Below are 21258 nucleotides of genomic sequence, written 5' to 3' on the forward strand. Positions count from 1 at the left end.
CAGTGCTGCTGTAAAGACATGACTTTGCTGTAAATTTTATTATTTCATTTTTGCTCATCAAATACAACAATGCGTCACTTCTAAAATTTGATATTTCGAAAATAATTTGTGAATGAATGTTTTACAGTGCCTCAATTTTATTTATTTATTTATGTGAATGTTCAGGTTTTTTTTTTTTTTAACCATTTAAACACACTGCTTTAACTCTTAAAATAATGAAAATCTTACACTGACTTTTATTTATTAAACAAAAACAAAAGACGAGTTAAAAAAGTATCCAAAATATCTAAATTAGTGCTTCTGTTTACCAGAAGTTTGCGTCCATCTGGACTGAAAGGTGACATTTGTGTTTCAGAACTTAAAGCCTTAATATAACTCATATTAAGTTATCTCCTTTTATCAAGACATCCTCTAATTAAAGCATGTCGTTCAGGTTTATTTAACTCATACCAACATTTCTGTACTGTCCTGTTATCTCATCGGGCATAGAAAATTTTTTTTTATAAATAACTTTCTCTGAACGTAATCAAAGTTAAATTATTGTGTTATTCAAAATACAAACTTTAATCCAGTCAGTTACTTTGATTTAAAGCCATAAATATTATTCTTCTGAGAAATTTCATAATTATTTTTTATATTACTTTTAGTTAAGAGCATTCCACAAACCTAACGACACAAATTGCTTGCCACATAAGGAGTGAGTTAGGACGGGTTTTTCTATTTAGGACTGTGATGTTTGGGGACTAATCTAAGCATAACATCTACCTCTGGATTGCAGTAGGCCAGATGGACTCCCCCAGGCTCCCTGAAGACATTTCATTACACTGTAAAACAAGCATGAAGATCCAAGAATAGTTGACAAGTCTTTGACATCTTTTACAAGGTTACCCAGAGTGTAAGTGACTTTTCACATGACCCTACACATCACATGACCCCATCAGGATCAATTCATTTGCTGGAGCCCCTCCATTTTAAACCTCCCCCCATCTAGCCTGAAGTCCTCTCAGCAGTAACAAAATGCTGGAAAGGGAACAGCTCCAGGCTTTTCCTCCAAATGCATTACTGTGTTGGCTTAACCTGATTACTGAAAACATTTTTGTGACTACACATAGTTAAACCAAAATCCTATCATTTTACAATCGCTGAGCTGCACATGCAGAGTTGAAGTTGTCAGTCTTTATATTTAATGATTAGTGGAACAAACTTGGAACAAGAGAAAGTCCAACCTTGAAACTCAGTTCTTGTGGAAACACAGTTTGACTCATTTAAATAAACTCAACAGGCAACAAAAAATAAATTTAAATATAAATTTGTAGGAAAGTTTGACCATAATTATCTGCACTGTGGCTGATTGGTGTTGCTCACTATCTCACCTGTCTGTTAATTGTGTTTCCATCGAATTAATGAGCAAATTTAAAACATTTAAAATGTTTTACAATAATAAAATCCGATGAGACCACTCCTGCATGTATTTATTTTTGTGGGATATTTGATAGCACTGAACAGTTTACCTTATATGTCAGTTTCAGAAGTTGCTGTGAACGCTATAACACAGGAGTTTTGGGAGTTTACTTATCAAACCTCCAAAGATTTCTTCTAAGAACACTGTAAAAAGTTCCATGTTAAAAGCTGCGCATAAAAGCTACTTATCAATGCTGTAAACGGAATTGTAGATGTAGAAATGTAGATGTAGATTCTTTTTGAATGCAACAAAGTGACCAGTCGCTAAATGGAACTATTTATCTAAGAATATCATAAACTCCAGCCCTCGAGAGCTGCAGCCCTGCAAGAGTAAGGAGTTTTCCTGCTGCAACACACCTGACACACACATCAGACTTGATCAGACAACAAACTGCACAAGTCTGCTAATTACCATTTATTTGAGTCAGGTGTGTTGCAGCAGGGAAACTCACAAGACTTGCAGCACTGCAGTTCTTGAGGACTGGAGCTGGCCACCTCTGTCTTAAAGAGACATCTCAGTCAATCATTAAATGGACAATAGAAGTGTATATTCTCACGATAACCAACAAAATTATGATATTTACACTGGCAATAAAAAAAAAAAAAACTAAACTAAGTTCTTTTTTTTTATTTTTTTTAAAGAAAAAGACATTGATTGTACAGTTTTGTGCATGCCTACTGGGTTGATGTCCCTTATTAAATCTATAACATAGATCACACATGTGATGTCCAAACAATACCGTTTGATCTGATGTTTGTCTTCCAACAGAACCAAAACATCTTTCACTCCTTCAGCACCATCTTACTTTCGTCTCAGTGCCATCCTCTACAGGCAACTTCTAACGACTTCAGACAGCGTATATACCAATATCTATATATATATATATATATATATATATATATATATATATATATATATATATACATATATATACATATATATACATATATATATATATATACATATATATATATATATATATATATATATATATATATATATATATATATATATATATATATATATATATATATATATATATATATAATATACACATACATATGTTTTCAATACTACAGGGTATTGAAAACACCCTGTAGAGAGAGAAGAGAGAAGAGAGAGACATTTATACATGCATCTACACTCACCTATATATGTATGTACATACACATGCACACATACACACATACACAAGCCAATCACAGATTCATGGTCCCCCTGTGGGATGACAAAGCCAACAACTGTCAGGAGCACCATATACTAATAAGTTAAATATAAATCAGAAACACAGAAAGAAAACTACCTGGTGTTGGTGAATAAACCTGCAGGATGTGGAACGTGTACGGAGAAGAGTGATCATGCAATGCGACCCCAATTACACAAAGGCAAGAGGCAGACCAGGAGGACCCCAAGACCCACGCAACCGGCAGCCACTCCCAACCATAGACCCCCCACTCCGGAGCCAACCATGCATCCAGCCAGGAGGTGGATAAATAGATTTTAAGTTTAAAGAATAAATTGCACAAATGCTCAGCACTTAAAACTAAAATCGCGCTCTGAGACGCTTGAGAAATACAGTCCACGATTTTCATAGCTGCCATATTTTATTCCACTTGTTCTAAAGTTGTCATCTATATGCAAAGACCCTGACTACTAACTTCAGGATAGAGTTTTTTTTGCTCAGACTGTATAATCAGTATGTAGTGACACATATCAGTTTATTTTTCTGCTCTTTGCTCTCTAATCAAATGCTTGAAACAGCTGAAAATTGAATTTTTAAAGCAATAAACCCTGATTCTATGAATTCATAAAATAAACATACTGCTGAATTGAATTCATTTTAGTTCAATTCCATTAAATTCTTTATTTTTATAGCACCAATTAACAAAATCATCTGAGAGCACTAGTATGATACAAATCAATCTAATTCATTGAAGTCCAAAACTAATCCATCACAAGGTCACATGGGTCCCATTTACTGTATAAGACTGCATCAAATCTGTTTTTGATTCAGCTTCTTAGCCATAGCATGCATAGCGTGGTAAGGGACACCGGACAGGAAAAATTAAAAAAAACTCCCTTTTCAAAAGGAAGGAAAAACCTTTCAGCAGGACCAGACTCAGGAAGGCCAAGCATCTATTGTATTGGACCTATTTGGATATATTTAACAGTATATCCTAATTTGTTCACTTAATAAATATGGCAACAAAAGTCAGGTTAACAGTAGCAGAGGATTAGATTTTGGCTCAAATTTGGCTCTTTTGTAGATTTTGCAACCAATGTAATGTAAGACCATTACTTCCAATAAAGTTCATGTCCTTGTTTCTTTTCATTCCTGGATCTCTTCACACCTCAACTACATTTTTAGCAGAACAGAACAAAAACTAACCAGGCACTGATAGCTATATCAGTTGATAACTTATCAACAGACAAGCATTAAACTAGAAAAACTAGAAGTATGACTTCATAGCTGTATGCATCTGGCAGCTAGTCAATCTGCAGTTTGGAAATTGAAAGGTCATCCAAACAGATTTATTAAATATCTGTGTTGTATGATCACAATCTCCCCTCTTGTTCCTGAGTCCCTGTGCTGACTCAGCAGCAAAATGACTTAGAAGCATGCTGATCTTTGAGTTTTTGGACAAGAAATCTGGTCATCATGTGAAATTTGTTACTTCCACCAACAAGGTGGCAGATGTTATGCCTTTGCCTGCATTTGTCTGTCTGTCTGTTTGCAACTTTATGCAAAAAGTACTAGACTGATTTTTTATCATTTCTTTGCTGAGAATGGGTTTTAGTCTAATTAGATTCCATTAAATTTTGGGAGTGATCTGGATCACTACCTTTTTTTTTCTTTTTTAAGAATTCTTTATCATAACGAGATAGGGCCATTTTCAGTATAGATGCATATAAATTTATCATAAATGGTCAGGTTGCTCAGCCAAAAGATGCAGGAGAAGTTCCCAACAGGTTTAACAAGATATTAAAGATAGAGCTGAAACTCAGACCAATGTTGGATACTACCATCCAGAACAGAGGAAAAAAAGGGATTTTTGGCATTTTCATCACTGCAAAAGAAATAATTAAAATAGAAACACAGGATCTATTATCAGTGTATCTGGTAATCTAACAGTGTATCTGTATAAAATGAATGTAGGCTTACAACATAAGGTGGAAATTACAATATGGCTGGTTATGAGCTGCTTGGTGGAGGTCTGTGGTCTGAGTGGTTTTCTAGTAAAAATTGATCAAACTTATCAAATATATCAAAATGAGCTCATCCTTCATTCAACATGAAAAGTACATTTTTATATGCAACACAAACAAAAAATGAGTTGACGTAACATATTTAAAGTATGACAGCACTGCAGCTGTAAAAGTAAACTGTACTTCCATATGGGATTGAAAGTACAAGCAAAAAAACACGGTTAGGAAAGCAGTGTGATGAAGACGTGTGCGGGGAGTTAAGCATGACGATGTTTCTACTGTCTCCTCAATCCTTTCATCATCTCAGCTTCTTCTGCTTTTAGTCTTCCTCTGAATCTCTGTGTTACAGGTGTTGGTGTGTGGCCCACCCTCCCTGAGTATGTACAAAGGTATGAGAAACAATATAACACACCGATAGGCACACAGAAAACTAGCTGGCATTTTTCAAGGTGAGGCTACAGGTGACCTCTGACCTGGAGGACTGGACTCTGCTGAGCTCAGCTGCCAAATAATCGACTGTTATTCTTCAGCCATCAGCCTCTGCCTTTCACTGGTTGTCCTCTCATCCTGAGGTGAAGAGGAAGGAGATGAGAGGATGACAGCACCACTAAAACAGACTGCTGTTTGTGTTGTGTGTATGTGTGAGTGCCATGGTATGGAAACACTACATCAATACATTTCTTTATTGAGGTGCCAGCAGTAATTTGCATGTTTTTTTTTCTGTCTGTGTAAATGAGACAGGAAAAGATATGCAAACAAGTAGTGATGATGGGAGAACAATGGTGGTTTTAAAAGCTTTTCTTTCATGTTGGTGCCCTGCTTATGCTGGAAAACAGTTGCAGACAGACCGCGCAATAAGCCTGTTTAATATGTAAAGGATGTAAATTGGTAAGTGGCGGGAATTTTGGTACAAGACATAACTTTTAAAGTAACAAGTTGACCCTACAAATAATGCTTGAAGGAAAGAAACCACAATCTGAAAATAGGATAGGATAGATGGCTTTCTACCATTTTTAAAAATAGTTTATTTTACAGGGACACAACATTGTAAAAAAAAAAAAAAAGTTAGATAGTATATACAAACATCAGCTTATTTGTATGTAATACTTCCAGCCATGAATAAAATATGTTTGTAAGATGTCTTCACACACAAGCTTAGTTGAACTGATTAACCCCAAAAGACAAAATCCATTTAAAATTTAAATAAGTCCAATTTTTAAATATGAGGTCTTTATTTTTCCCTTTAATAAAATGTAAAATAAAAAATTACCATATTTTTTAGGGATATTCACCATTTATTACCATGTGATATGTGCAAATTTTTATAGCGTAATTTTCTGCTTTCTGGTGTCCATTAAGGGGCAAAATCATAGACTGTAAAATACAAAAATCACATTGTGTTTCACAGGTTTTAAGCAAAGTTTGGACTATAAAGTGATGCAAATTTGATTCTGAAACTGTAATCATATATGTCATGCAAGTTTTTAATGGGTTAAGAAATGTGCAAATGTACTGATGAAGTTATTTCATTAGAAAAGATTGTCAGAGCCAGAAATGTTTTAAAACCCAGCCTCAAAAACAACCCCAAAAGCTCACAGAGGTGGCCTGAATTTATGAAAGAATGGAGGTAAGACTGAGATTAAACATGACAACAGCGTCAAGTTGATTGGTTTCAATCTTAACTTCTCACACATTTCTTTTTGGTCTTAAAAAACAGTAGTCTCACCTTGTGAAAAAAGGCACAACATCTCTTTTAATAACACAAAATAATAACAACACACAACAGAACAGCTCTATCCCTACATGAACATTTAACTCAGAAGAACAAAACTGTAAAGATCATTATTGATCTTTGCACTTTTTATATAATATTCATAACAAATGTTTTCTCTCAGCAACTAATCTTTCTTATTTAGACTAAAGTGCAGTGCATCAAATGTGAATTGGATATAAATCAGAAAATGTTGGCGTATCCTTTTAGGTTATAATCAATCCATAAATCAAAATGTTATTTATATCGCACTTTTCATAAAATTGAATGTAGCAGAAAGAGCTTCACAAATTAAAAGCATAAGAATTGAAAACAGTATTTAAACATAGGGTTAGAACAAAACATGTTGACAGACTTGTGCAGCCGATGGGACGATTTGTGATAAGCTGCACCGGAAATGGAAAAGTCGCCTTAAAATGACTGCAAAGGTATTAATTAAACAATACTCATTTTAATCAAAGGTAATTATATTTGCTTACGAAGGCTGAGAAGACCGTGGGGGCTGAGGGGGATGATATCTCTGTGCTCATTAATACAATATGGCTGTCTGATGACAAAGTATGCCTTTTTCTTATATATAAAAAAAGCAAGACAGAAAGAGGCACTGCAATAATTATCTATCAGGTAGTAATCCTAAACAGTTTATAAAACCAGCACTTAAATGGAGTTACTGAATAAAAACAGAAATGTGAGAAAGTATTTTCTGGAGCCGCCTGTCCTGTCAAACAATGAAGACCCAAATAATTTATTTCAGCAAATGAGAACGTGTTAGGAGTCTAACCGCCTCCCCACTGGTTAAATTATTAATTAATGTTGCAGCCATTTATCAGTCAAATAGCTGCTAATTAGTCTTTTCAAGCTTCCCTGCCTTGAACCATTTTTTCTCCTGCACTCCTCCACTGTCTTGTCAATAATCCAGTCGCCATACTCTTTTATTCTTTCCTCTGCTTCTTTCTGTGCCGGTTATCTGCACTCATCAGCGACTGTTTCCCATCTATAAACATTCAGCAGCTCACACGATGACCCTCGACTCTGGGTTGACCTGGAGGTCACCAGCGAAAAAAGGACGGGGTTATTGAAGAGAAAACCATCATGGCTGTGTCTTATCTGTTCGCAGGAAGAGTGGAGATGTACAGGGAGAAGTCTTCTGGGAAACTAAAGGAACCAACATTAGCACGGGGCCCCGTATGCAGGTTAAAATGTGGCTGCAGTCATCAAAAAGAGGGATTGATCACTGTCTCTTGGTCTGAGACGAGAACCCGGTTCCAGCTGCTGTCCCATGTAGTGCATTTCATCAGGCCACAATCAGCTACACAACCCCCCCAACCCCGCCCCGCATATGAGGAAGTTCTGCCTTAACCTCACACACAATAGCTCAACCTTTTCTTTTTTTTTTACAGAAGAAAATGCAGAATGCATGTTTATATGTCTGCATCAATCAAACAAAAAAGCAATCTTCTCTTATTGTATAATTTATTTTATCAGTTGTTTTGATGCAAGACCGAATAGTTTTAAATCAGTGTACATTATTTTACACCCTAAATACATGCATGTGATAATATGCATTAACTCTTATGGTTCTGCGACAAACAAATACGAGTATAAAGAAATATTCTACTGCACCAGTGACACAAATATATGCACTGTCATGGTCTACCTGTCTTATCATAAAGAAAAGACTAAAGACACTATAAAGATAATTCCCATTACTGGGAATGATCGACAGAAAAAAAAGAGGTTTGTATGAAGCTAGAATGGAAAGAGAATGAAAGAAGAGCTGGAGCCAGAAAGAGAAACTGAAAAGACACAAGGAGTAAAAGGCGACTGATATTTTTTCCTGGTCTGGTTTTCCATAAGAGGAACGAGGGGAGATAAGACTAAAAGGACTGTCACTCAGAGGAACAATCCTTCCAGTGTCCCCTCTTGCTCCTGCTGCTCCTCCCTCTCTCCAATTTCCACAGATTCCCGCTGAGATAGAGTTGCCGTTCACAGGGACGGTTTGCTGACATCATCTGCCACATACAGCATCCTGCACTCCCTCCTCTGCAAACCTATAATACCTGATGCACCCAATTCTTATGTAAATAAATACAGAGATGACAGTATCAGATGACAATAAGCATCGGTTATCAGCAATGTATATGATTGTTGAATTTTCCCTTTACTTCCCTTTTAGTTGGACTTTTTTTTAATAATTAAAGAAACATGCTCTTGCGTGCTTAGATTCATTAATATACACTTCCACATAAATACAAGCAAAATGTACCTAATAAAGTGACCAGTGAGTGCATTCAAGTATCATTTTCTGTTGTGCTTGTTTTTTTTTTTCTTAAAGGTTGCAAGAATCCAACTAATATTGTACCAATTTAATCAGCTCCATCCATGACCGCTGCTTTTGGACACCAACCTCTTATTTCATGCATCAAGCAAAATCACAATTAAAGTTTTGAGCAGAAGTTTGTATCCTTTGTCTTTATGAAAGCATCAGTATTCTGTTAAAATCTAGCAAACAGCTCATAAAAAAATCATTAATCACCAGACATGAATTGTGTGGGAAAGAAAAATCTTTTTTTATTATAAATTCAGATTTTTTGTTTTTTTTAATCGGCAACAAAGAAAATTTAAACTTTGAAAGATAAAGCAAATAAATGTACTGCAAACAGCAGAGCGGTTTGGCCCTTGTGATGGAGCAAACGGGATTAAGTTCAACCCCTTAAAGTGGAGATAAAACAATCAAGGCTTCACATGGGTTCAACATTCCACATTTAAACAAATTGTCTCCATGTCCACAAAAAAAGTTAACTTAGGCCTGAAACACAGGGCTGGTACTGACTTCACCTCCACGAGACCTCTTAAGCCTCCCACCCACCCCTTCTCAGTGGCCAGCACTCCTACACAGTATTAATGTGTACAACTGAGGTCAAGACTGAACCATTTTTTTATGGGGATCAAAGACGTATCGCTTGAAATGCAGGTGAATGCTAACAGGTTGAGAATCTGCCTTCGGCGCTTCTTCATTTGCTGGTTCGCTTTTGCTCCCACTCTTCCCCTTCTTCTTTGAGGTGGAGGATAATAACTGCTTGGTCTCTGGGTGAAGACCCTCTAAGGAAAAAAAGAAAAATCAACAGTCAGGTGAAAGAAAAACAAAAAAGCATCATGGAGATATATTCCTTTATGTGATTAATATAAACACCGTTTAAATTGGTGTAAGTATATCTAAAGTTTGATATGAATCTTTTCTATCCTGTTACAGTATGTGTGTAATAGGTGACTTATCAGTACTGAAGCCTGTTCAGTGTGCACACCTCCAGATCAACTGATGCTTTCTCTTCCTTGTGTAGGTCTTAGCAGTTCCTCAAATCTCTCAACGCAACCATGCACTGAGAGCTCGCCATCATATATGCATTCTTGTCTCTTTGTGCTTCGTAGACAGAACGTGCTGCCGATTTGCTGCCTGTTTTGCACATGACAGGTAAGAAATGTTCTGGGTTCAGTGCTTTTTATGCTGGCTGTCTGACCTGGAGTACAACGGCGCCAGCATTCTTCTTGTTATCGTTATGCCAGGGTGAGGGCTGTTATGGTTGCAGCGCAGCCAGAAATCTCCGCTTGTTATCTGTGATCAGCTGAAAATGTCAGTTTTCTACCACAATGCATGCTCATACGCACACATCTAGTTAAAAACCACTTGACATCAAATGACACGTGAGGATTGCCATTTTACATGTTTGTCCACACATGCATTTGACCATTTGGCTGTGCATAATGCAATCAAAACTGCATGGACTGAAAGGGTAATTGGAGTCCATGTAAAGCATTACTGAGGTGTTACTCTGAGCATCTAAGAAGCTCCAGTGGGGTCCATTTGATGTAAATGTCATCATCAAAAAGTGTGTGTGAGGCTCTCTGCGAACCAATCATCTACTCAGTAATTTGTTTAGACAGAGCTAATTTTGCTTTGCACACAAAAGGTGCATATAAATCTGCTGCGAAAGTCTAATAAAATCCAAAGTAAACACACCACGAGCTCCAAATGTAGGTAAAAATGGTTTTGGTTGACAAATCACTTTTTCTTCTGTGCTTGAAACAGATAATGTGATTAACAGTGATAATCTTGCTTCCCCCCCTCCCAGTCCACCGAATAACTGTGACATTAATGTGAGAAAATCAATTCTGCAATATTACAGCAGAGGAGGTCAGTGACTGATGCATTTCACAGCTCTTAAGGGCTGATATCAGTGAAAAGCTACACAGACTTACAGAACATGTGAAGAAAAAAAAATCTAAAGTAAGAAAGGACGTGCTCAGTTGGAGCCCTGACACGAATCCAAATGAGACTCTGTGGGTGACCTGAAAATGGCTGCACGGGGAGATACCTTTGATAGGTGTTTTTTTTTCTTTTTTTTAACTTTATTTTCATTTTGTTTGTAATGAGGGAACAGGAGAGGGACCTGACATATTCACGACAATCTAGACATTGCTGTTTAAATGACACTGCATAACATAAACATAATCATGGTGCAGGACACATCATGTACTGGAGCTGTGATAATATGCTTTTGTCCCGATTTGATTTGATTCTGATTTTTTGGGTGCCGATTCGATTTAAAATGCAATTCTCACGATTCTTGGATATTGCTGATGTTTGTCAACTAAAAACAAACAAACAAAAAAAGAACAAAACTTTATTTGCAAGTTATTTTCCTAAATTCATATAGGAAATAAAAAAACAACACAGTAGCCAGACCATCATTCTGCTGCTATAACGCCCAAGAAGACAAGTAAAAAGATCAATAAAAACAATAAAAATTATTTGTATTTAATTGAAAAAAAATATTTGATTTTTTCAATTCGATTTCCATCCCCTATCCCGTACTGTAGAGCAGATATGTTTCAGATGCGGACAGTAATATTATAGGTCTTTGTATTGGTGAACATCCCATTTTTCTTTCTGAGGTCACAATGTGAAGGGCATTGTCTCCATGTTGTGAATTAAATTGGTAATTTTTTTTTTTTTTTTTTTTAAAAGCTTCAGGATCAGAGGTTTTGGTTCGAGCCTGCATTTGGTAATTACCTTTTTGCTTGCAGCCAAAAATATCTTGAGTAGATATGTGTCACTTTTATTTAGGCCTTAAGGAAGATTTCTAAGATAAAGGGCAGGTAAAAGAAAAATCTAATGCTATGTCAAGGGTTTCCAGGATTACTTGTTTGATCTCTTTCTAGAAGGGCCACAGCTCTGGGCAGGACCAGAAGATATAGCAATAATCTGCAAAGACCACCCCACATTCCTTCCAGCAAGAGAACTGGGAATCACTTCATCTTGATTTCTGTTTTGGAGTAATAAAACATCTAATTAGATTTTTCCAGCAATAATCTCAACATAATAGAACATTTCTAGTAGAGGATGTATTTTTCCAAAGTTGTACCAAAACTGAAATTGTCATGTTAGCTTCTTTTTCCATCCCTGTCTGATAAACTCTGTGGAATTCCTGCTCACGGATGTTAAACTTTTATAAATGTTGCCGATGATGCTTTTTGTGTTTTTAAAAGAATAAACATCCCGAAACATTTTAATAATCCCTGAGTTAACATCCACATTATTTCCCACATTAAGAAGCAGGTGCAGGTAAAAATTTTCTCTGTTTACCTCAGAGTTCTGACACAAATCATTAAAACTATAAAATTCACTTTTTAATTATTAACAGAAAGATTATATTCCCTGTTTAACCCATCGTCTGTACAGAAGCATGTTGTACGACACTCCTACGTCCTCGGAGAGTTGAAATCTCATGACTTTCTCTACCCACTTTCTCAGGAAAAAGCTTAGACATAGGTTTTTTAATGAGCATACATCAGGAAACCTGTGGTGGCCCAGGGTGAGCTGTAGAGGAACATCTATTAAAGATAACTCAATATATTTCCATTTGCTCTAATAATCTGGGTTACACCAGCACGCATAAAGCATAATCTGACCTGCCAGGTAATAATCTAAGAGGCAAGGCAAAGCCATAGCTCCCCGCTCTCCATGCAGTTGCAGTATCTCTGTGACAGGTGCTTCATAAAGTCTTCACTAAACAGACTGTGGTCACTTCAAATAACATTTTTAAAGTTATTTGTTGTTCCCTCCTTAACAGCATCTGATTTCACAAAAACATAAGATTTTACTGGGATTTTAACTTGACAAAAGAAAATGTAACCATAAATTGCTGCTCTAGAAATACTGAAAGGCATACACAGCTGATATGTGTTGGTACAGTTTGTGTTTCACAGGATTCACCCTTTAATGTGTCTGTTTATACGCTTCGTCTTCGAGATGTGTCACGAAAATTGCACAGAAAAACTCAAGAGAAAACAAAAGCAGTGGGAAGAAGCTCACCAGAGCACCAATACATCATGACACTCACTTAGAAACTTCTGAATGTTGACATTATGTTCATTCCAGAAAGTGTGTGTCTCAGTGTGTCTGAGACTTTTGAGTATGCAGGAACAAGACAGCGAAGAGGATGTAGGTGAGGTTCTCTCTCTAAAATGTTTTTGTTTTTTCTTCCCTCCCGGTGTGGAGTCGTGGCTTTTGAGCAACAGAAGGTAAAATAAACACAGATCAGACTTCCACCGGAACACAGGCAATCCCCAGAGGAAATCTGGGAATGTGGCTCGGGATGTCAGGCCTGCTGCTTTTACCACATCCTGAAAACGAGCCCCAAAACTCGAGGAAAGCCAGAGAAAGTCCTCTGAATGTGATGATGAGAGAGCCTCTAACCAACACTCTCAAACACTCCAATAACCATGTGATGTGCACAGATTACAGTGATTGCAAATCCTTACCTTGTATGCGAATTTTAAACTTTCCACTCTGTCCAAACCCACCCTCGATCACACCACTCTCGCCTGTCGACAATGTCACTTTCAAACCCACAAAAAGCTGCAGGTTGGTCTCCTTCTTAAACAGGCTGCGGCCGATCACAGTGTAATCATCCGTTACCTGAACACAGGATGGAGGGAGAGTCATATGATATGCAACAATGGAAACTAAAAAAAAAAAACAAACTTAAAAAGAAGCTTTAGTTAAATTGTTTGCATGTCGATCAGATTGCAAAAAAGAAATATCAATAATTTCCTCCAATGTTGCCATGATTTTACTCTTTGTCATTTTGTTGCTTGAGGATGAGGAGCTGTGTCATCATCAATTGTTATTTAGCATCAGCCACATTCTTTAAGGCTTCCCGTCTGGCTGTCTCGCACTTTCTCTATCTCTGTTCTGCATATTTTATGGTATATTTGTATTTCTTGCTTATCAACCATCACTAAGTCGATCTAACCCGCTACTAATCTGATAAAAGGAGGGCACCGCTCTGTCTCCAACTTGCCCCCGCCACCAGCTCTTTCACTCTCTTCTGCTTAACCCTCATTCATTCCTGAACATTTGACCCTGGTGTCCCTCAAGCGTGACTGATCTGCTGATAAAAAAAAAACATACAGTTGCTGTACACGTCTGACAGACCATATGAATTGTGACTGGACGAGGTTGTCATTTTTCAACAATGACAGTAATGTGCTCGTTTTATGAAAGCGAATTCTTTGGTCTTGAAACAGAACTGCCTCTTTCTGGGAGATGGGGTGAAAGACAAATGTAACGTCACATGGCCAACATCTGACCTCGAACACACGCTGTTCAACTCTTCAGCGAGTGAGTGGTGCTGTCAACAGCTTGAGGTGCTAAAGAAGGAAACTAGTTCACAAACTTGACCCCTGAACTCAATCTGACCCCGCATGAGAATCCACACACAGAAACTTGACTGTAATACAGCCATCATCATCATCATCGTCATCTGCAGTGTGCATAAAAATGAAAACATTACTGTTATAAACAACAACGTGTTGACTCTGAAAGACTACCAAATCTGTTGATCAGCTAAGTTAGGGGTGTCCAAATTCAGCCCTTGATGGTTGCTATTGTGTAGGTTATCAATGTTTCTCTGCCCCAACACACCTGACTCAAATCCAATGGATCCAACAGCCTATGAAGTCCCGTACAATGACTCATTACTTAATGATTCAGGTGTTTTGGAACAGGGACACACTGAAAACCTGCAGGATTGTGGCCGTTGAGGTCAGAAGCTGGACACCTCTGAGTTAGGTGAATTGGACAACAGTAAAGGTTTTGGATGAGACGTGATTCTGTATTAACTGGAGATCATTTAAGTGAGCGTGTACCAGCACACACACACACACACAAAATGAAAATCAAGACAGGATATTTGAAAGAGAGGAAGACAATAAAAGTAAAAAATGCTCAGACAGAACACAGTCATGTGGATATTCCTGTGCCACTCAGGTGTGTCCAAACAGCGCCAGCCTCTGACAGCTAGACAGGACTAGTGACTGGCGTCAGACGGCCACCCACACACACCTCAGTCAGAGCACATGCTAAGGCATGCGTACCACCCATGCCTCTAACACTGCTCACCAGGGCTGCATATGTATGATTGTTTGTGTGTACGTGTCTGTTTATGAATATACAATAGGGGCTCTGTCTGAGAGGCACGCTCCAGTGCCACCAGCAATGAGAAACATCCAAAGAACTAGAGCCAGAAAGAGGAGTACAAGAAGGTAATGAGGGCAGAGAAGCAGGGACACTCTAAGGGCAAGTAAAGCATCATAAGACAGACGTCTACTCACCCTCTCTACCTGTCCTTCCTTTTGTTTGGTCTTGTAGATGCGTAGACGAGGCAGAGCAGTCTCAGCATAGTTTTTATCTTCAAACCCCTGAAGCAGGCGGCCCTGGAAAGCCAGCCGGCATGCGTTGGCATGGATATCAGTGTCCAGCTTGGAACCAATTACCAGACAGAATGCGGGACATGTGACAGGCCGCTCAAACTCCAATAAAGCCCACTGCTCCGGGTCAGTCCCCGAGCTCCCTTCTCCCTGGCCAGTAATATATTCATCCTGGTAGAAATACTCTCTGTCAAAGGTGAAGGGTGTTTCTAGTGAACAAGGCTCTGTTGGAGTCAGACTGGTGTCAGATGAGGGGAGGCCAAAAAAGGTTACCCTCGCCATGACTGTCTCATGACCAACTGTGATGTGGAACTTTGCACGGGTGGCGAGAGAGCCCTTAAAGTAGCCGATCTTCTTCACTGAGAGGACAGCTGCAAAAAGGGTGCGCAGGGATCCTGGAGTACACACCACACCGCGCTCCAACAGTTTGGGATCGAACTGTGTGACACACACGCCCACGCGATCCCCCTGCATGGCCCCAGACACTGGCTTCCGAAACATCTGCACCGACTTTATTTTCTTGGTCACCTGATATCAGAGAGCATAAAGATACAATAAATAAACACGCTAAAATCACATTCTCACACAAACAACGTACTTGCTGACATGAACCTGATTATAAACTTGATAACAGCTGATAACAGAAATTAATTCAGAAACAAGAGAAGGTATAATAATAAGGACTTCTGCTGCTTATACTTCATAAAATATCTTATCTGTTCACAAAATTAAAGGAATGCTTAAATCGCAATCCAATTATATTCAAGGATAAATATGCCTACATGGCAGCCATTTGTTAAATGTGTACAAATTTCCAGAAAAAAGTGTTTCTTTCTATGAAAGCTGAGTATAAAAATATTGCTTTACCCTGCGCAGACATGAGTAAAGACAGTTAATGATCCAGATTCCATGTTTTCATTTACAAAAGCTTAAAAAAAGCCAAAGTAAAGTGCACAGAAAAGCGGCCTGTGACTGCATTCCTCTACCGAAGCCAAATGAAAAGCTGATGGATCGAGATCCAAATCCGGATTGACATCAAAAGTCAGTCGAATCAAAGTTGTAAATTTTACATAAATGTTTCAGCGCAAATCTTTCCATGTTATGAGTAATCCTGAGTAAACACATGAACAAACTCAGCCACCATAGCAGACATGCTGATGCAAAATTCTTCTTCTTTTTTTTTTTTTTAAGTCAGTTTATGACGTAAAAATCATAGTTATGTACGTCTATGAATAAAATGCAGCACTGATACATTAATATGATGTGCTTTGTTGTTTCTAACTTGACAGAATAGTTTAAAAAAAACATGAAATCTAAAGAGTTTTATTTATCTGACCACTTATCTAAAAGCAGCTGGTATACCGCAGACTAGACTGCTTGCACGACACTCTTCATGTTGTTTTTCTACAGACAAAAATCATTTTAATCACCCAGAAAACAGGTGAATACCAATTTAGCCATCTGCTGCCACCAAGAGGTGAATGTGATAACTGCAGACAAACGTGTGGAGCCTGGTTCAAAGTTTGCATCTGGTCTGAATTACTTACCGTAACTTCTATGCTGCCAGCCTGCACCCAGTCCCTTCATCCTCCCATAATGCTAAACTGGTCGACGATCATCTACCCACAGCTGATCCAACTTCTGAACTTCCATTTTCAAAGGTAAGGAAAAGGTGAAAGTTTTTGGCTCTTTGTTAGAAATTACCTTTAGCACTGGGATTTCCACAGTATCATTAATGGCCAGAGACCCCTGCAGGATGGTCCCAGTCATGACTGTTCCCTGGCCACGGATGGAAAAGCAGTGATCCACAGCCATAAGGAGGTCACCTCCGGGGTCTCTCTTTGGCAGGTATGCCTGTTTCTTTAAAAGCTGGGGGAAAGGAAGCAACTGTGATGACATTGTATTGAGCTTAGGCTGCCAGTCTGCCAATGTCACAAAATACGACCGATGACTACTTTTCCTGCTCTTCAAAAACATTTATTGGCCCAGTTTTTCAACAGGTAGTTGAAAAATGGGGTACATCTTCACTATCATCTGCTATGACCTTACTATCAGGGTATAAATATTTCATCGAAGGGCAAAAGTCAACGGTCAGACCATCTTTGTGACCCTTTCTTCTGCAGGAGAAAATGGACACAAAGCAATAAATCTTACTTAGTATAGCAGAGGTCTGCTACCCTCACCAATCAGTTCAATGATTATTTTTTTGTTGTTTTTTGTTGTCAACCAACTGGGCAAAAAAACAGAGTGCAAAGATAATAGTCGGGTTTAAAGTATGTTTCGTTAGATAAATGTAGGGAAATATCATTGAAAACTAGGTATGGTGATCATATTTAACCCTTTTTCATGTACGTCTTTCAACCAGTGGACTAATGTCCTCCATTGAGCATTGATGTCATATATGAAAGTGCGGACAGAAGAGAGGATTAAAGTTGACCTGACATAGATGAGCCTATGTGTGACTTAATGGACTGTGTGGAAGAGAAAGTCAATATAACCAAACTTGCCATACTTAAATTTTTAACCTTTGCTTGATGAGTGTAAGTACACACCAAAGCCGAGTCTCCTCTGTTTGTCACGTGTGAATTATCAAGGAGGACAGGACGTTAATGAAGACGCCTTTTTGCAGGCTTCCAACACTTGTTCATATATATGAGGACTCATGCACAGCTTTAAGCTTCATTAGTAACAATTATGGGGGGCTGGTCTGGTTCTACACTTTACCTCAATTAACTGTGGCACTCCTTGTGGTTCCTCTGTGTCAGGGGCCTCTGGGCCCCCAGGCTTTGCTGCCACAGCAATCACTGGACATTCCTTAAACCTAGCCATCAGAAAAACATTCACGCTGAAATCAACTGAAGACATGACAGTGAGATATTTCTAACTGATTAAAAAGTAGCGGTCTAACTGACAGCTTCAAGGATAAACTGAAAAGACAGAGTTTGTGATAAATGGCCTGCAGAGGATACATGAAATGTCCTGAGTCTATTATCTTTACAGGCTTACGTTTCAAAGCTACAACCCCTACAAATCTACTAGTTGCTTTTTTGTTTAAAAAAAAAAAAAAAAAAAGTAGACCTGGTGCTCTCCAGTGTTTTGTGCAGCCTCTTGGTCATTTTCTCAATAGCACTTTGTCTCTTGTTGGGTGGAAGTAGGTCGATTTTATTCAGGACAACAACCATGCAAGGACAGGTCAGCTCTCCTATCAGCAGACACTCTGCAGTCTGAGTCTGCATGCCTTTCACCACATCCACAACCAGTATCATCAGATCAATGATTTGAGCACCTAGGGAAAAAAGATATTAAATAAGTGTAGAGAAACAGTACAACATTGTGCTTTCATGTGAGGCATTACTGATTTTCTGTATTTTACAGCTGTCCTTCTTTACTGATGAAAGATTTAAAAACTCTAAGCATGAAGCAGACAACAGCAATACAAACAGGATTTGGACACAGACTCCCAAAAATAACAGTACAATAAGGGGAGGAATTAGGGGAGGGGGGGTGCAGCAATGCAAAGAGAGAGTAAAGGGCTAGAGGGTTGAAACTAGAGCCGCAGCTCACTTGGTTGTCTTTGCTTTCAGTCTTTTCTTTTCCTGAATTTGGCAGTCTCTCTTTCCTGTGCTCCCCTCTTTTCTTTCCTTCTACTTGGCTCAACTCTCTTTCCTGTACACTCCCCACTTGGGACAGGAGGGGAAGTTCAATATATACCCTAATCTAGTCTTTTTTTCCTTTCTAATATATAGCATGTGCCACCCCAGTGGCTCACTATTTTGATTCAGTGCGTTCAGTACACAGCCTAGTGTTAAGCATTTGATCCGCCTCAAAAACACCAACCGTCGAACCCCATTGTGCATTTTACAATGTATTTACAGGAGAAATGCAACACCACTTTCATGGTTTCCTCCAATATTTCCAACCTTTCAAGTCATTGTTTCTTTCAACGAGGGAGAGAGTGCACCCCCTGCTGGATAAGTTCAATTCTTTTCTACAGTCATTTCGCAGACACTTTTATCCATACACACATCCCAATAGGCACATTGGGGAGCAACTTGGGGTTTTAGTGTCTTGCCCTGAGACACTGCGGCACATTGTCAGGGGAAGCCTGGAATCGATCTACTAACTTCCCAGTTGGAAGACAACTGCTCTTCCTACAGTCGCCCTCTAAGTCAGCTCACAGAGCTAACTTACTGTGGTTGGGATGCAGCTAAAAGACTTTGGCTGACATGGGGCCAGAATATTTTTGTCTTTGCAATTATTTTCTTGTGATCCAACGTTCAAACAATGGTATGGTAAATGGTCATGCTCATATTTTGAAGAATTCTTTTATATCTTACAATGTTTCTCCACCAGCTCTGCATTGACCGCTCTGTCACTTAAGTGTTACTTCTAATGCCATATGATGGTAGTGTGCTTTGTTTTATTTGGTATTTCACCAGGATTCAATAGGTGTTTTTTAAATTTTTTTTTTTTTTTTTTTACTATGTTATATAGATTGTATAATTTGGTCATATTTTACATTAGAGCAAAAAGAAATATAAGACTAACATTAATAGTGGGCTAAATTAACTTTTTTATTTAACATTTAAAAAGCCATTTTAGGGTAACTTAAAGTAGCCTCTGCTATTACTTTAATTTCACTTGCACAGAACTCTTAAATTCTTCTGTGTGATTTCTGCTGTGTTTTGTGCCTCCAAATATGTTTCCCCAGATATTTTGCTTTAGTTCATGTCACTCTAAAGTTATCTTAAAACTATCTAAAATTGTTTTTCATCCGTTGATATTCACTTTACAAATAGTTTTCCCCATACTGCAGTTCAAACATGTCATTAAAAGACTTTGGAGTTTGAAGGATGATGGATTATTAATGTGATTAACTGATTGTAAATGTCCGATATAACATGCTCTTCATGACTGGCAAGTCATTAAAAACGTAACTAGCCGTTAAGATTATTTCACAGCTATTTTGGTAGGCTTGTGTCACCTCTTCGACATTTGTATTTTAAGTGGTCTTTTTTTAAAAATTAATTTAGGTGCTTTGGGTCATGCTTTGGTTGTTTTAATCTTCATGGAACCATTGACTGACATAAGGTATCCCAGTACAGCTGTTTTTGGTACCAGTGTGGTCACTTTTGAGGCATTTTATATCTCAGCTTGACTTCTCTTGCTTTGTTTATATTTCTTGAATTGTATAATGACACAGGACTATGGGTCTTAAAGACTAGGTCTCCCTTCCCTCCCAAGTCCGTGAGACCCTACATGTATCTTAGTAATCTGCCCATTCATTCTTACATATATGGTTAAGATTGATGTCTCTTAGTGGTATTTTGTGCCATTTCTACTCAGATCCAGCACTTTTTGCTTAGCATATTAATCTTACCTCCAATTATAGTCCGGATCAGAGAGGCGTGTCCCGGACAGTCCACCAGGGTGAACTGAAGGCTGTCATATGGATGTTGATCTCCACCGATCCGCAGATGATCGGGAAGATCAACCGTAAAGGAAGAAAAGCCGAGATCCAATGTAATGCCTCTCTCACGGGATTGTGGGTTCTTGTCGAAAGCAGCCGTGGAGGCAGTGCTGCTTAGTGCTCTTGCCAGAGAGGTTTTCCCGCTGTCTACATGTCCGAGCACCCCAACATTGAAGTTTAGCGTTTTTGTGCGGTTTCCAGGTGCCTCGGACATTTTGTTGACTAACTCATGAAATGTTATATACCATGCGCGTTTTCCTTCACTCTGCGCCGGACTTTGAAGTCAGCACGCTATGTTGTTGACCGTTCAAACACTTCCGACGACGGTGGAAGAAAAATGAAAAAGGTTTTATTTTATAACTTTCTGCCTTACACAATGTAGTTAACAATAAACAAGACTTAACATTTCATAGTAACAGTTACGAGAAACGTCTTCCAGGTGTCAGCGAACTTTATCCTCAGGGTAACAAGCTACAGCGGAACTTAATATAGGAGTTTACCAAAAGCAATAAATGAAGTAACAATTTCTCTTATTAATTACATTATGAGAACAGAATAACTAACATATAATATATA

At 38.3% G+C, this 21258-nt stretch overlaps 1 protein-coding gene across 1 annotated transcript; it reads right to left on the bottom strand.

The window, feature by feature from the left end:
• Positions 1-9326: 9326 nt before the first annotated feature.
• eefsec (eukaryotic elongation factor, selenocysteine-tRNA-specific) lies at positions 9327-21126 on the bottom strand. Its single transcript, XM_079241457.1, has 7 exons — positions 20593-21126; positions 18291-18498; positions 17937-18033; positions 16917-17081; positions 15117-15740; positions 13263-13419; positions 9327-9542 (listed from the first exon to the last, which is right to left on the bottom strand). The coding sequence occupies exons 1-7, from the start codon at positions 20894-20896 to the stop codon at positions 9361-9363; spliced, it is 1737 nt and encodes a 578-aa protein (XP_079097583.1). The 5' UTR covers positions 20897-21126; the 3' UTR covers positions 9327-9360.
• Between the last annotated feature and the right edge of the window lie 132 nt (positions 21127-21258).

The sequence above is a fragment of the Telmatherina bonti genome (genome assembly GCF_933228915.1).
Source record: "Telmatherina bonti genome assembly, chromosome: 6".
NCBI lineage: Eukaryota > Metazoa > Chordata > Actinopteri > Atheriniformes > Telmatherinidae > Telmatherina > Telmatherina bonti.

Excerpts from the sequence above, each read along its gene's own strand:
- eefsec (XM_079241457.1), bottom strand. The coding sequence starts at position 20,896 with ATGTCCGAGGCACCTGGAAACCGCACAAAAACGCTAAACTTCAATGTT. Across the intron at positions 13,420-15,116 it reads AGGAAGGACAGGTAGAGAGG|GTAACGGATGATTACACTGT; the intron begins GTGAGTAGACGT and ends TCCTGTGTTCAG. Across the intron at positions 9,543-13,262 it reads GTTTAAAATTCGCATACAAG|AGGGTCTTCACCCAGAGACC; the intron begins GTAAGGATTTGC and ends TTTTTTCCTTAG.